General features: G+C 44.8%; 1 protein-coding gene across 1 annotated transcript in view; it reads left to right on the top strand.

The window, feature by feature from the left end:
- The window catches only part of LOC124716881 (G-protein coupled receptor moody-like), a 193940-nt gene that overhangs the window by 128272 nt on the left and 50079 nt on the right, over positions 1–15589 (top strand). Inside the window, exons 4-5 of the mRNA XM_047243433.1 lie at positions 2359–2569; positions 6285–6438. Coding sequence (XP_047099389.1) covers positions 2359–2569; positions 6285–6438 — 365 coding nt within the window. The remainder of the gene's footprint in view (positions 1–2358; positions 2570–6284; positions 6439–15589) is intronic.

Here is a 15589-nt window from a genome sequence, read left to right as displayed (position 1 = left end):
AAGGAAACATACTTGGAGGAAGCCATAGGTATTACTTCGAGATACTACACTCCTGGAAATGGAAAAAAGAACACATTGACACCGGTGTGTCAGACCCACCATACTTGCTCCGGACACTGCGAGAGGGCTGTACAAGCAATGATCACACGCACGGCACAGCGGACACACCAGGAACCGCGGTGTTGGCCGTCAAATGGCGCTAGCTGCGCAGCATTTGTGCACCGCCGCCGTCAGTGTCAGCCAGTTTGCCGTGGCATACGGAGCTCCATCGCAGTCTTTAACACTGGTAGCATGCCGCGACAGCGTGGACGTGAACCGTATGTGCAGTTGACGGACTTCGAGCGAGGGCGTATAGTGGGCATGCGGGAGGCCGGGTGGACGTACCGCCGAATTGCTCAACACGTGGGGCGTGAGGTCTCCACAGTACATCGATGTTGTCGCCAGTGGTCGGCGGAAGTTGCACGTGCCCGTCGACCTGGGACCGGACCGCAGCGACGCACGGATGCACGCCAAGACCGTAGGATCCTACGCAGTGCCGTAGGGGACCGCACCGCCACTTCCCAGCAAATTAGGGACACTGTTGCTCCTGGGGTATCGGCGAGGACCATTCGCAACCGTCTCCATGAAGCTGGGTTACGGTCCCGCACACCGTTAGGCCGTCTTCCGCTCACGCCCCAACATCGTGCAGCCCGCCTCCAGTGGTGTCGCGACAGGCGTGAATGGAGGGACGAATGGAGACGTGTCGTCTTCAGCGATGAGAGTCGCTTCTGCCTTGGTGCCAATGATGGTCGTATGCGTGTTTGGCGCCGTGCAGGTGAGCGCCACAATCAGGACTGCATACGACCGAGGCACACAGGGCCAACACCCGGCATCATGGTGTGGGGAGCGATCTCCTACACTGGCCGTACACCACTGGTGATCGTCGAGGGGACACTGAATAGTGCACGGTACATCCAAACCGTCATCGAACCCATCGTTCTACCATTCCTAGACCGGCAAGGGAACTTGCTGTTCCAACAGGACAATGCACGTCCGCATGTATCCCGTGCCACCCAACGTGCTCTAGAAGGTGTAAGTCAACTACCCTGGCCAGCAAGATCTCCGGATCTGTCCCCCATTGAGCATGTTTGGGACTGGATGAAGCGTCGTCTCACGCGGTCTGCACGTCCGGCACGAACGCTGGTCCAACTGAGGCGCCAGGTGGAAATGGCATGGCAAGCCGTTCCACAGGACTACATCCAGCATCTCTACGATCGTCTCCATGGGAGAATAGCAGCCTGCATTGCTGCGAAAGGTGGATATACACTGTACTAGTGCCGACATTGTGCATGCTCTGTTGCCTGTGTCTATGTGCCTGTGGTTCTGTCAGTGTGATCATGTGATATATCTGACCCCAGGAATTTGTCAATAAAGTTTCCCCTTCCTGGGACAATGAATTCACGGTGTTCTTATTTCAATTTCCAGGAGTGTAGAAGCAAATGGAGGACGTCAAGTCTTACATAAATTACTTACAAGTGGATGAGAGTGTGTTTCAGAATTGCTCAGCAAAGTGGCTTCTCATATTACAAAACAGAATACTTTCCTGAGCAATGCTGTGTGTGAAGAAGACAGGCCAACTGTGACTGCAATTTTTGATACAGGAGAGAGCTACTCTAGTTTAGAACTTAGCGCCGGAATAGCACCTTGCACATTAACCAAAGTAAGTCCCGAAACATGTGAAGCGATTTATAAAGCACTGAAGGGGGAATGTGTGAAGATGGGCAATAAGAACTATTTTTACTTTTGAATAAGTTAATTAATGGAATTAGTGTTCCAACAACTACAAAATTAATAAAAAGTACGAAACAGATGCTCTTTTTAACTTGTGGCAACCAGAGTTAAAAAATTCTTTGTTAGCTTTCCATTCTACTTTTTTTATTTTTGAGTGTGACCGCATCCTCTGTTCCGGCTTGCTGAGGAGCTGCCTGGATGTTTCCAGATGTAGAGGTGGATGGTTGTAGTTGTGATTGTGGATATGAAGTCGCCTGCAGCATATTCCACCTGTACATCAACACACTATTAATAGCATGCATTGTGTCCCTTGCTTAACCCCCAACCTAGTCGAAGCAAGTTTATTAAAAAAAAAAAATTTCGAAGGAACACACCAACTTTGAAGCCATGGTAACAGACACACTAGAGACACAGCACATAGCTGTAGCGACGCCAGCGTTCCAAGCGGTCACATTTCACACTGCAGTGAACAGAAGACAAACGACTTTTATGATCAGATCTAAGGCGAGGCCCTAGATTTTCTTTGACATATCAGCTTTGGCCTAAGCAGAGAGCGTCCCCCAACGCTAGCGGTGTCCGTGTCTGCAGGCTGTACCGGCGGCGGTGGCTGGCGCTGATGGTGGCGTCCACGTGGCTGCTGGGCTTCGGCGCGCTGGTGCCCACGTGGCTCGGCGTCTGGGGCCGCTTCGGGCTCGACGACAAGGTGGGGTCGTGCACCATCCTGCACGACCACAACGAGCGCACGCCCAAGGAGTTCCTCTTCATCGTCGCCTTCGTCATACCCTGCATCGTCATCGTGGTAAGCATGTTGTTGTTGTGGTCTTCAGTCCTGAGACTGGTTTGATGCAGCTCTCCATGCTACTCTATCCTGTGCAAGCTTCTTCATCTCCCAGTACCTACTGCAACCTACATCCTTCTGAATCTGCTTAGTGTATTCATCTCTTGGTCTCCCTCTACGATTTTTACCCTCCACGCTGCCCTCCAATGCTAAATTTGTGATCCCTTGATGCCTCAAAATGTGTCCTACCAACCGATCCCTTCTTCTAGTCAAGTTGTGCCACAAACTTCTCTTCTCCCCAATCCTATTCAATACCTCCTCATTAGTTACGTGATCTACCCACCTTATCTTCAGCATTCTTCTGTAGCACCACATTTCGAAAGCTTCTATTCTCTTCTTGTCCAAACTATTTATCGTCCATGTTTCACTTCCATACATGGCTACACTCCATACAAATACTTTCAGAAACGACTTCTTGACACTTAAATCTATTCTCGATGTTAACAAATTTCTCTTCTTCAGAAACTATTTCCTTGCCGTTGCCAGTCTACATTTTATATCCTCTCTACTTCGACCATCATCAGTTATTTTACTCCCTAAATAGCAAAACTCCCTTACTACTTTAAGTGTCTCATTTCCTAATCTAATTCCCTCAGCATCACCCGATTTAATTTGACTACATTCCATTATCCTCGTTTTGCTTTTGTTGATGTTCATCTTATACCCTCCTTTCATGACACTGTCCATCCCGTTTAACTGCTCTTCCAAGTCCTTTGCTGTCTCTGACAGAATTACAATGTCATCGGCGAACTTCAAAGTTTTTACTTCTTCTCCATGAATTTTAATACCTACTCCGAATTTTTCTTTTGTTTCCTTTACTGCTTGCTCAATATACAGATTGAATAACATCGGGGAGAGGCTACAACTCTGTCTCACTCCTTTCCCAACCACTGCTTCCCTTTCATGTCCCTCGTCTCTTATAACTGCCATCTGGTTTCTGTACAAATAGTAAATAGCCTTTCGCTCCCTGTATTTTACCCTTGCCACCTTCAGAATTTGAAAGAGAGTATTCCAGTTAACATTGTCAAAAGCTTTCTCTAAGTCTACAAATGCTAGAAACGTAGGTTTGCCTTTTCTTAATCTTTCTTCTAAGATAAGTCGTAAGGTTTTTCGTGGTAAGTAAGCCAACTCATTCCTGGCTACTGCGTGGTATGATCCCACTGAATATGATGGTCTTCACTCTGGAAAGGAATTTGAGTGAATAAAGACTACGTACTTAACTTTTTGCCCTCTTCCTCCACCAGTTCCTTGCCTCCCATCACCATCTCTCTTATCCTCTTTCTCTCTCATCTTTCTCCTGCCTTTTTCTCCCCTAACTCTTTCCTCCTCCTTTTTCCCCTTCAGTCTCACCTTTTCTGCTTTTTCCCTACTCTCTACACCTCATCTTCCTCCGCAGTACTTCCGAACACGCCACAGCTGCCAGATTGGAATATCCTTCTTTGTGCATGTATTAGGCATCTGCCTTTTACACCTCCTCGGTTTAAACTATATCTTCCCACCTCTTCCTCAGTCTTCTTAAATATCATCTGCCCACTGGGAAATAATTCGTCATTAATTTTGGTATTCTGTCGTCTTCCATTCTTTTGACATGCCCTTCCAGTTGATTGTGTATTCCTTAATCTGCTTACTGAGGCTTTTCTGTCCGAGTTCCTCTCTGATGTCAGCATTCCACCTTTCCAAAAGCCCTCTAACAAAATATTTTCAACAATTCCTGGTTGTCTCTGTATTCTCGTTTAAGAATAAACTTTATACCCCATGTCTGGCAGAGAGATGCCCCTAAAATTTTCGCAGTTACTTCATGCTCCTTTCCTGTAAGTAGGTAATATTGTAGCTAATTTCCAGCCTTCTGGAATATTTTTACTTGTCCAGCTTCTGTTAATATAGTTGTGAAGTCTGAGTTTCATTGTGGAAGATGCGTATTGAATCAGATCCGTGCTAGTTACATCACTGTCCAATGTGTTTCTATTTTTTGTCGTACATTTCGCTTCGTCGAAGTCCATTTCTGTTCCGTCCACTGCTATCCCTTTTCGACTCCTCCGCGCACATCATTTTCGTCTGGAGCTTTATTTACATCGTCTCCCGTTGCCCAAAGTTTACGATAGTTGTCCAGCCATCGTGTCTCATTTATCTTCTTTCCATTCAAGATCATTATTTTATAGACAAATTCCTGGAGATCATTTTCTTCTACCTAAATGATATCCCGGCTTTCTTGATTAATTTACCAACATAGTTCTTGAGATCATTTTTACATTCTTCTCTGTTTTCAGTTATCCTGTTGCGTAACAGTTTAAAAATCTGCCTCTTTTTCTCCTCTTTGTCAAACTGTTTACGTCACCATTCCAATCTTTGTTTTTAACTTTGTTCTAGACCATCTGCAGCTGCCTGCTCTGTTACAGTTTTAATATTTTCCCAGTCCTCCAAATGTCGACTTTCTTGTATTTTATCACTCAGTATATCGAGTCTGTTCCCATAATCGTCCTTTCTGGGAATTTATTTTAGTAAATATGTTTTCCATTTCCTGTACTCATGGTTTTTAGAAGCATTGTTCTTCGTCGTCCATCTTGTTTTAACATGAACATGTCTCACTGCCATTAACAAATAATGATCTACATTCCCCCCCCCCTCCCCCCCCGTCTACTCTGCCACATCTGTGCATGTTATGTGCAGCTGTTTTCTGATTGCCAAAAAAGTAAACTATCTTATCGACTGTTGTTCTCTTTCAGCCCAGGTCATTCAGTGTATCACCTTACATCGGAAAAATATGTTTATTATAAATGAAAATTCTCGTGGTAATATGCCTTATCTATTTTCCTTTCCGCTGCTTCCTATATTATAGAGGGTCTTGGGGGTATAAGTGCAGATATATTGTGCTCATTGGTTTCTTAATAGTTTTGTACCCACTTCAGTGTGTTAGATGTTTTCTTTTTTATATGCGTCCAACACTCACATTATTTACTGTCTGGTCGTAACAGCACTGTTAAGTGGACCACGCCTTTCAGAATAGACAATTGAAGGGCTTATTTCAATAGTGGTACAAGTCCATTGCCACCACTTTTCTGCCTATAATGGTTTCGAAATAAATGATCCAAACAAACAGAAAGAAAGGTTCATCTCTAGGAACAAGCCATATGCTTCAATATTTCTGGTATCTCAGCTGCAGATTTTTCAGCGCTCATTTAACTTTAGGACTGTGTATCTCAAAATGAGCAAAAATGGACTTGTACCACTATTGAAATAAGCCCTTCAATTGTTTCCATACTTCAGTACCTAACTTGTTGCCCAGGGAAAATAAATTTTAATGTCTCGCTCTTGCCAAACCTAAAAGCTACTACTCCTGATAGTCTCCTTATAGTCTGCGAATGAAGTAAATACTGATGTAATGCTGTTCAGTCGCCGACAAGGGTATCTCCGGTTATACCCTGAAGACCTTGTACATTTTCAGCTGGGACGTTTCCAACTCTGGCGCCCATTGTCTCCTACACTTCTGACACAGTCATTTTTATTTTGGGTGTTGACTGTTTCTTGCAACAGGTCGTAGTAGTTCTCCGAATCGGCATCGCACCTTAAACTGCTTAAGACAAATGCCAGGCTGGACACAACCGTTTCCTTCCTCCTCCTGTCCTGCAGGGTCGCAGCGGTCTCTAATGAAGTCGTCCTTGCTCGACTGTGCCCGCAGGTCTGTTACGCGCGCATCTTCTACATCGTGCGCAAGACGGCGCTCAAGTCGCGCGGCCCCCGCGGGGGCGGTTCCAGCGTGGCAGCCGCCTCCGCCAACAGCGGGGGCGGCACCGCCGCCTCCAGGAAGGCCGACGCCGCCCTCTCCTCCTCCGGTAAGTCGCCCCCACAGTCTCGCATCTACAAGTTTCGAGCCTCAGGCTAACGCTACAGGTGTTCTGGTAACAGTGCTCAGTTCTTATTTCTCGCAGACTGAGTTATATTCAAAACGCATATTACACTGAACTGCTGACGCCACTTCTCACATGGCCACCGTTGCCGATGGAGCTCTCCTGTGTTTGAGTGGCAAAGAAACTTCGTCCAGTCAGTAACGTAATGTTCTTATTTAAAGTACCTCAGTCGTCACTGCTTTGTTTCACGTAATGCTGCGTTTTGACATAATGTGGGGTAAAGTACAATGACGTGCAGAACTTGAGGACAACGGCAATTTCCGTATGATGTGTCACCACCAAGTTACGCAACTCGATAAAACTTGGGCCATACCCAGAAATAACAGCTACGGCATAGAAGGAAAGGTAACTGAAGGAAATACGCAATAAGACTATCAGAAATCATACTTTTATTCTAAGACAATGATCACACTAGGCAGAGAAAGTGAAGTAATATATGCGTGCGTATGATAAACTCCTTCCCTAAAAAATATCTCTCCTTCATACCTCTTCTGTGTTACCACAGATGTGACACTGATCTCATTTCTACTAAGACAGCAGGACACCCCAGACGCCTATTTACTTCCACTGCCGTACGTTCTAACCAAGTTTCACCAACCAGCAGCCTTCTACAGTTGTCCCCTGCGCAGAAAACAACACAAGTTCGTGAATCAGTTATCTTGAAGCTGTACGAAAGTCTTAGTGATCAACTGGTACGATGTGAATAATTAAATGTCCGACTAGTTTGTTTACGTGGGACACCACTCGCTTTTTGAGGGCCGAACCCGAGAAACTGCACAATTTACATTTCACTTTAGAGTCACAAATAATTTTCATTCTAGAACGAAGTGATGAACTGCGTATTTGATCTTCATCTACGTTATTACTCTGCTATTCACAATAAAGTGCCTGGCAGAGGGTTCAATGAACCACCTTCAAGCTGTCTCTCTACCGTTCCACTTTCGGACGGCACGCGGGAAAAACGAGCGCTTACATTTTTCTATGCGAGCCCTGATTTCTCTTATTTTATCGTGATGATCATTTCTCCCTATGTAGATGCGTGCCAACAGAATGTATTCGCAGTCGGAGGAGAAAACTGGTGATTGAAATTTCACGATAAGATCCCGTCGCAACGAAAAACGCCTTTGTTTTAATGATTGCCACTCCAATTCCCGTATCATGTCTGTGGCACTATCGCCCCTATTTCGCCATAATACAAAACGAGCTGCCCTTCTTTGTAGGTTTTCGATGTCATCCGTCAGTCCCACCTGATGCGGATCCCACACCGCACAGCAATACTCCAGAATAGGACGGACAAGCGTGGTGTAAGCAGTCTCTTTAGTAGACCTGTTGCACCTTCTAAGTGTCCTGCCAATGAATCGCAGTCTTTACCCGCGACATTATCTATGTGATCGTTCCAGTTTAGGTTATTTGTAATTGTAATCCCTAAGTATGTAGTTGAATTTACAGCCTTCAGATTTGTGTGACTTATCGCGTAATCGAAGTTTAGAGGATTTCTTTTAGTACTAAATGTGAATAACTACACACTTTTCCTTATTCATGGTCAATTGCCGCTTTTCGCACCATACAGATATCTTATCTAAATCATTTTGCAAGTCGTTTTGATCATCTGATGACTTAACAAGACGGTAAATGACAGCATCATCTGCAAACAACCTAAGACGGCTACTCAGATTGTCTCCTATGTCGTTAATATAGATCAGGAACAAAAGAGAGCCTATAACACCTCCTTGGGGAACGCCGGATATTACTTCTGTTTTACTCGATGACTTTCCGTCTATTACCACGAACTGTGACCTTTCTCACAGGAAATCACGAATCCAGTCGCACAACTCAGGCAATACTCCGTAGGCACGCAGTTTGGTTAGATGACACATGCAAGGAACGTTGTCCAAAGCCTTCTGGAAATCTAAAAATGTGGAGTCAATTTGATATCCCCTGTTGTAGTACTCATGAAGTAATGAGTATAAAGAGCTAGTTGTGTTTCACAAGAACGATATTTTCTGAAACTGGACTATGTGTCAATAAATCGTTTTCTTTGAGGTACTTCATAATGTTCGAATACAATATATGTTCCAAAATCCTACCGCAAATCGATGTTAGTGATACAGGCCTGCAATTTTAGATACGGATCTTTCTGTGAGTGAGTGGTTGTATATAATTGCTTAATATGGAGCTTTTTTATCAGCATACTCTGGGAGGAACCTGACTGGTACAGAATCTGGACCGGAGGCCTTGCCTTTATTAAGTGAATTTAAGCTGCTTCGTTACTCCGAGGATATCTACTTCTATGTTTGTCATCTTGGCAGATGTTCTTGATTGGAATTCAGGAGTATTTACTTCGTCATCCTTGGTGAAGGAGTTTCGGAAAACCGTGTTTAATAAGTCTGCTTTAGTGGCACTGTCATCAGTGACTTCACCGTTGTTATCGCGCAGTGAAGGTATTGATTGCGTCTTGCCACTGGTGTGCTTTATGTATGACCAAAATGTCTTTGGGTTTTCTGCCAGATTTCGAGACAGAATTTCCGTAATAACTATCGCACTGTTCTCAACTACATGTCCAAATAACCATACACTGATAATAAAATCTTAATCCGATGCCGGCCGCGACAGAAAACACGTCTGTCCTCTGGCTGCCGAACCACTTTGCCCGCCATAAGGTTAGCCGCGAACCGAAGACCACCGAAATGCTTCGTCTGCCTTTTAGTTTAGCTGTTGTTTGTTACTCTGCTGGTTATTAATACTTGAGAAATAATGGAATCACGGCGAGAGATGCTTTACATTGAAATGTAAGTAAATACGCTGTTTAGTTTGTCTAATATTAATAACAGAAGATTAGCATTTTGGCGCGCGACTACCGAACGCAGCAGCCAATCGCGGAGAAGGACTACAATTTCGGCGGTCTTTCTCACGATACCCGTGCCGAGCAAGCCATGCGCCATCGGTACATCACACGATATTACGTCACTGCTGCCTTCTGAACTGCTCTAAGAAGAGCTTCTATGTAGTCGAATACGGTGGCTGTAAGCCCAGAAATATTACGCCCTGAAGCCACCGCTATTTATAGTGGCCTCCTGGACATTCCAGAAGGCAGTATGTGGTCCTTAATAGGGTTTGTGATCAACGCGGACGCCAGCGCATGCTCTGCAACGTATTCCCATACTGATCAAAAGGTTGGTAAGAGCTACGTTCCTCTAACAGTGCTGTTGGGTAGTCGGTACACGTGGACGTGTCCCAATGCGCATCTCACAAGCGGTCAATGACATTTAAGTCGAGGTAACGGTTAGGCCAGTCCATTCGCTCGACGAACGATCCGTACCCAAAGACTGGAAAGTTGCACAGAAAGGTAGTAGGAATAATCCACTGAATTACACACCCATATCGTTAACGTCGATTTGGAACACGATCTTTGATGTTGTGTTCGAACATTATGAATTGCCGCGAGGAGAACGGTCTATTGACACACGGTCAACACGGATTTAGAAAACATGAAGTGTTGAGCGCTATAGACAAGGGATTTCAAATTGGTTCCGTTGATTTGTAGAAGGCTTTTGACACTGTACCACACAAGCGGCTTGTAGTGAAATTGCGTGCTTATGGAATATCGTCTCAGTTATGTGACTGGATTCGTGATTTCCTGTCAGAGGGGTCACAGTTCGTAGTAATTGACGGAAAGTCATCGAGTAAAACAGAAGTGATCTCTGGCGTTCCCCAAGGTAGTGTTATAGGCCCTTTGCTGTTCGTTGTCTGTATAAACGATTTGGAGACAAAATGGTTCAAATGGCTCTGAACACTATGGGACTTAACTGCTGTGGTCATTAGTCCCCTAGAACTTAGAACTCCTTAAACCTAACTAACCTAAGGACATCACACACATATCCATGCCCGAGGCAGGATTCGAACCTCCGACCGTAGCAGTCGCGCGGTTCCAGACTGTAGCGCCTAGAACCGCTCTGCCACTCCGGCCGGCGATTTGGAGACAATCTGAGCCGCCGTCTTAGGTTGTTTGCAGATGATGCTGTTGTTTACCGACTTGTAAAGTCATTAGAAGATCAGAACAAATTGCAAAACGATTTACGAAAAACATCTGTATGGTCCAAAAATTGGCAGGAAGTGCATTAATCTTCGGTTACACCATAAATCAGTCAAATCTAAAGGCCGTAAATTCAACTAAATACCTATGAATTACAATTACGAACGACTTAAACTGGAAGGAACACACACAAAACGTTGTGGGGAAGGCTAACAATACTGTAGCAGATCTACTAGACTGCCAACATTACGCTTAGCAGTCCTCTTTTGGAGTACTGCTGCGCGGTGTGGGATCCTTACCAGATACGACTGACGGAGTACATCGAGGGAGTTCAAAGAAGGGCAGAACGTTTTGTACTATCGCGAAACAGAGGAGGGAGTGTCACTGAAATGATACAGGATTTGAAGTGAACGTAACTAAAACAAAGACGTTTTTCGTTGCGGCAGAGTCCTCTTAAGAAATTTCAATCACCAATTTTCTCCTCCGAATGCGATAATGTTTTGTTGGCGCCGACATACATAGCGAGAAACGATCATCATAATAAAATAAGGGAAATCAGAGTTCGCACGGAAAGGGGTAGGTGTTCGTTTCTCCCGCGCACTGTACGAGATTCGAATAAGAGAGAATTACTCTGATGGTGGTTCGATGAACCCTCTTCCAGGCATTTAAATGTGATTTGCAGAGTATTCATGTAGATGTAGAAATATCCTCTCGTTCCAAGAACTCCTCCATCCCCGCAGTGGCTGGTTCCCATCCATAAAAATGAAGTCACGGCCGAATGCAGCCCTGGAATGGCGCACTTGCGGAAGCAGTACAGTGTCACAATAGCATTGACCTGTCAGTGTACCGCGTTCAAAGACAGTACGCCCACGCAACTATGTTCCTCCCCACCCCATAACACGTGGACCTCCGGAACGGTCATGTTCGGTAATGCTGGGCGTACTCTCACTGGCGGTAGGCGAAAACACAAAACGGACCCAGGACCATAACCGAACACTGCAGTTTTGGCGGTCCTGCTGTTACGGTGTGGGGAAGCACAATATTGTGTGGGCGTACTGACACGGTACACTCAGCGGTCAATGTTCCTCTGTTGGAGGAATGAAACCCCCATACCTGTCTTCTATCGCGTTGCAAGGCATGTTTGCCTGTGGCGATCTCACACGCTACTGAGAACCATGTCTTGGAGGCCATCATAAATGACGGTAACTAGGCCGTAATTATTGACTTTCAATAAAAGTGTCGTCCATGTTCGTCCCATTGCATATTTCCTTCTGTTGCCTTCCGTACTATACTGTAGCAGTTCTGTCTATGTATGGTCCAAGTTTCATCGAGCTATGTCAACGTTATTGTCGTCCTAAAGTTTTACACGCCAATGTATTTGTGTGATGTAGCGTTATGTTGTCGACGATAAATAAGACAGACAAAAGAAGTGTTTGTAAACTCTTGATATGTGGCGTTAGAAGTAATGTTGAAGATTAGATAAGAGGTAGGGCGGATAAGTAATGAAGAGGTACCGAATTTAGTGGGGAGAGGAGAAATTTGTGGCTCAGTTTGACTAAGGACAGAGTAACTTGGAGAGCCGTAGCAAAGAAATTGCGGCAGAAGACCACAACAATATGCACTGAAGCGCCAAAGAAACTGGTATAGGCAAGCGTAACCGAATACAGTGATATGTAAACAGGCAGAATATGGAACTGCGGTCGGAAACGCCTGTATAAGACAACAAGTGACTGGTGTGTAGTTGTTAGATCGGTTAGCGCAGCTACAACGGCAGGTTATTAATTAAGGCATTTTGGTGTTATAGTCGGCGCACGAGCGATGGGACACAGCATCTCCGAGGTAGCGACGTGGGGACTTTCCCGTACGACCATTTCACGAGTGTACCGTGAATGGCAGGACTCCGGTAAACATCAAATCTCCGACATCACTGCGGCCGGAAAAAGATCCTGCAACAACCGACGACGACTGAAGAGAATCGTTCAACGTGACAAAGGTGCAACGCTTCCGCAAATGGCTGCAGATTTCAATGCTGGGCCATCAAAAAGTGTCAGCGTGCGAACCATTCAACGAAACATCGTCGTTATGGGCTTTCGGAACCGAAGACCCACTCGTGTACCCTTGATGACTGCACAACACACAGCTTTACACCTCGCCTGAGCCCGTCAACACTGACATTGGACTGTTGATGACAGCAAACATGTTGAATTGTCTGACGAGTCTCGTTGCAAATTGTATCGAGCGCATGGACGTCATGAATCCATGGACCGTGCAAGTCAGCAGGGGACTGTTCTAGCTGGTGGAGGCTCTGTAATGGCGTGGGGCGCGTGCAGTTGGGGTGACATGGGTCACCTGATGCGTCTAGGTACGACTTTGACAGGTGACACGAACGTAAGCTTAAACTGCATCCATTCATGTCCGTTGTGCATTCCGACGGACTTCAGCAATTCCAGCAGGACAATGCGACACCCCACATCTCCAGACTTGCTACACAGTGGCTCCAGTTTAAACACTTCCGGTGGCCACCGGACCTCACAGACATGAATATACCTGGGATGCCTTGCAACGTGCTGTTCAGAAGGGATCTCTACCTCCTCGTACTCTTACGGATTTATGGGCAGCCGTGTACTTCAGACATGTTGAGTCCATGTCACGTCGTATTGCGGCACATTTGCGTGGTCGCGGGGGCCCTACACGATATTAGGCAGGTCTACCAGTTTCTTTGGGTCTTCAGTGTCCATAACGTATTGTTGATAACTTCCAGTCGAAACCTATCCTGGTCGATCATTACAAATGTTTCTGCAAGCGTTCTTTAATTCATAATTCGGTAGTTTTCAGAAGGCGTCAGATATTGTTTTAGTTGTAAAACGAATAAATTGTTGTCTTGGTCATGTAATACCAAAAATAAGAGGGCGAAGAGTTCATTAAGATACCAAGTTTGGTATTGTAGGATATCCACAACTGAGACGCAAGATTAAGTAAATTAAAAAGATCCGCCTCAATTGTACTAATGATTATTCAAACCAGACTTGGTTTCAATAAACTTCAGTACAACTGAGGCGGATCTCCTTAAATCAATCAATCAGTTCTCTAAGGACTGCCTTCAACTAGCTGAATGAATTTCAAGTTATTTCTGCGCATGCGACCACTTGATGGCGCAATATTTAGCCACAGCAGCAGGTTACCGTGGCGGTGACTGTTTGTTACTGAATGATAGATAATGCCACACTGATCAACACCATCTGCAGTAGTAACTGAAACTTGGCAGTATTTTACGCTACTGATGCAAAGGAACTTAGTTCCATTTGAAATCGTAGTGGAAAGCTGCTAATACGACGGGAAACTACTTACGTGAATTCCAATGCAGCCATACTTGGCTCCACCAGTGCATAAAAATATCGATTCCTGTGCCACAGAAATTGTAGTAGTTTACAATTACTTGGCACAGTCTTGCAAATATATCGCAACAAAAAATTTCGATTGTGTAATAAGCAGGATATCGAAATAGTTTATCAAAATTACTGTCTACAGAATGAAGTTTGTTCACAAGAGATCTTGGTACATTCCCTTTGAATCACTTTCACAGTTCAGACATTTCGAAATGGTGGGAACTGGAATGTAAATTCACATAGATTTATCAGTGTGTATTTTGGTTGCTACAATATACAGTGACAAGGGTTTTACATATGTCAAGTCAGCCTACATTTGACGCAAAAAAAAGGGGTCACAATACAAGTACAGCTGAGTTCAGTTGAAAATGGGGGCCAGAGAGATAACAGAGACAGTTTACCTAACTACTGATGCTGTTCGCACCAAACTGCAGATGTAAAAGCTTGCTTGCACTAAGCAGCACACATGGATACCACACTCATATATGCAGAAGAGTATGTAAATGTGCAAACGAATTTCCTCAAAAGTGCACCCGTGCAGACAGATTTCTACAAAAGTGCACACATGCAAACGAATCCGCACAAAAGAGCACATGTGCAGCACTCAGCTCCAACATGCGTCTGAGAAGAACGGTCCGCCACCAGGTTTCGACGAAACGACGACGACAACAGGTGGTGGCGGATGCGGCAGCAGCAGCGGGGGCGGCGGGGGCCGGAGGCCTTCGGTGCGGGGGCGGGCCGCCTCCCGCGACGACTCTGGCGTTGCTGCTGTTCCCGGTACGTCTGTAGAAGACCCCCCCACCCCAAACCCAGCAGAGCTCTACGCGTTCCTCTGCGAGAGTGAATTCTGCAGCATGAGGCGCCAGTTACTCTTACAAGAATTAGAAAAGAAACTAGCGAAGCTCGATACATGTAGCGAAATATTAGAAAACCTTGCACGCTCTCACCAGCTTTGCATCCTGTAGCATTCATCACTATAGTTTAGGGTGACCAGATTTTCCACGTGAAAAAAGGGACATTTGCGAAAAAAAAGTGACACTAGAGGAAAAGAAAATATTCTGCATCACCTTAGTAAAATAAATAAAAACTAAACTTTGTACACATAAAAAAGCATGTATTTTAACAAGACACTTTAAAACATGCTTGTAACGGCACTGCATCACGTAATAATTCATCGTTATTCCAAGAACTGATTATAGTTCAAAATACTGAGAAGCTGATAGAATGATTTCTAACAAATGAACACTAATGTAGACGCCAAAAATCCGTCGACCGTTTAGCTATTGTATCAGGAACACTAGTACTAACTTTGTAATTATCAGAAGACCTAATATCTTACAAACACTTTGAATTGGCTAATAGCAGGTGTTAAAATGGTTTTTCTCGTCAATCCAAAGGGAATTCAAATTCAGAATACCCTTTGCACAGCAGTATTTGTGCCTAGTACAGCAAGAGAAAAAGTCGCCAGCGTCTGTATGCAAGAAGTACCTGTGCTTTTAAGTGTATGGAATGCATCACACCATCTCTTATCTGTCTCCAAATTAACTTTATCCCATTCGGCAAGTTTCTTGGAACCAATGTTGTTCACGCATTCTATACCATCAAACAGTACATCTTCATCTATCTGAAATTTCAGACCACGAAACAGAATTTTCAT

This window comes from Schistocerca piceifrons, chromosome 9 (genome assembly GCF_021461385.2).
Source record: "Schistocerca piceifrons isolate TAMUIC-IGC-003096 chromosome 9, iqSchPice1.1, whole genome shotgun sequence".
NCBI classification, from domain to species: Eukaryota; Metazoa; Arthropoda; class Insecta; order Orthoptera; family Acrididae; genus Schistocerca; species Schistocerca piceifrons.
Note: the sequence above shows the minus strand (reverse complement) of the source record. Positions and strands in the feature narration are given on the sequence as shown.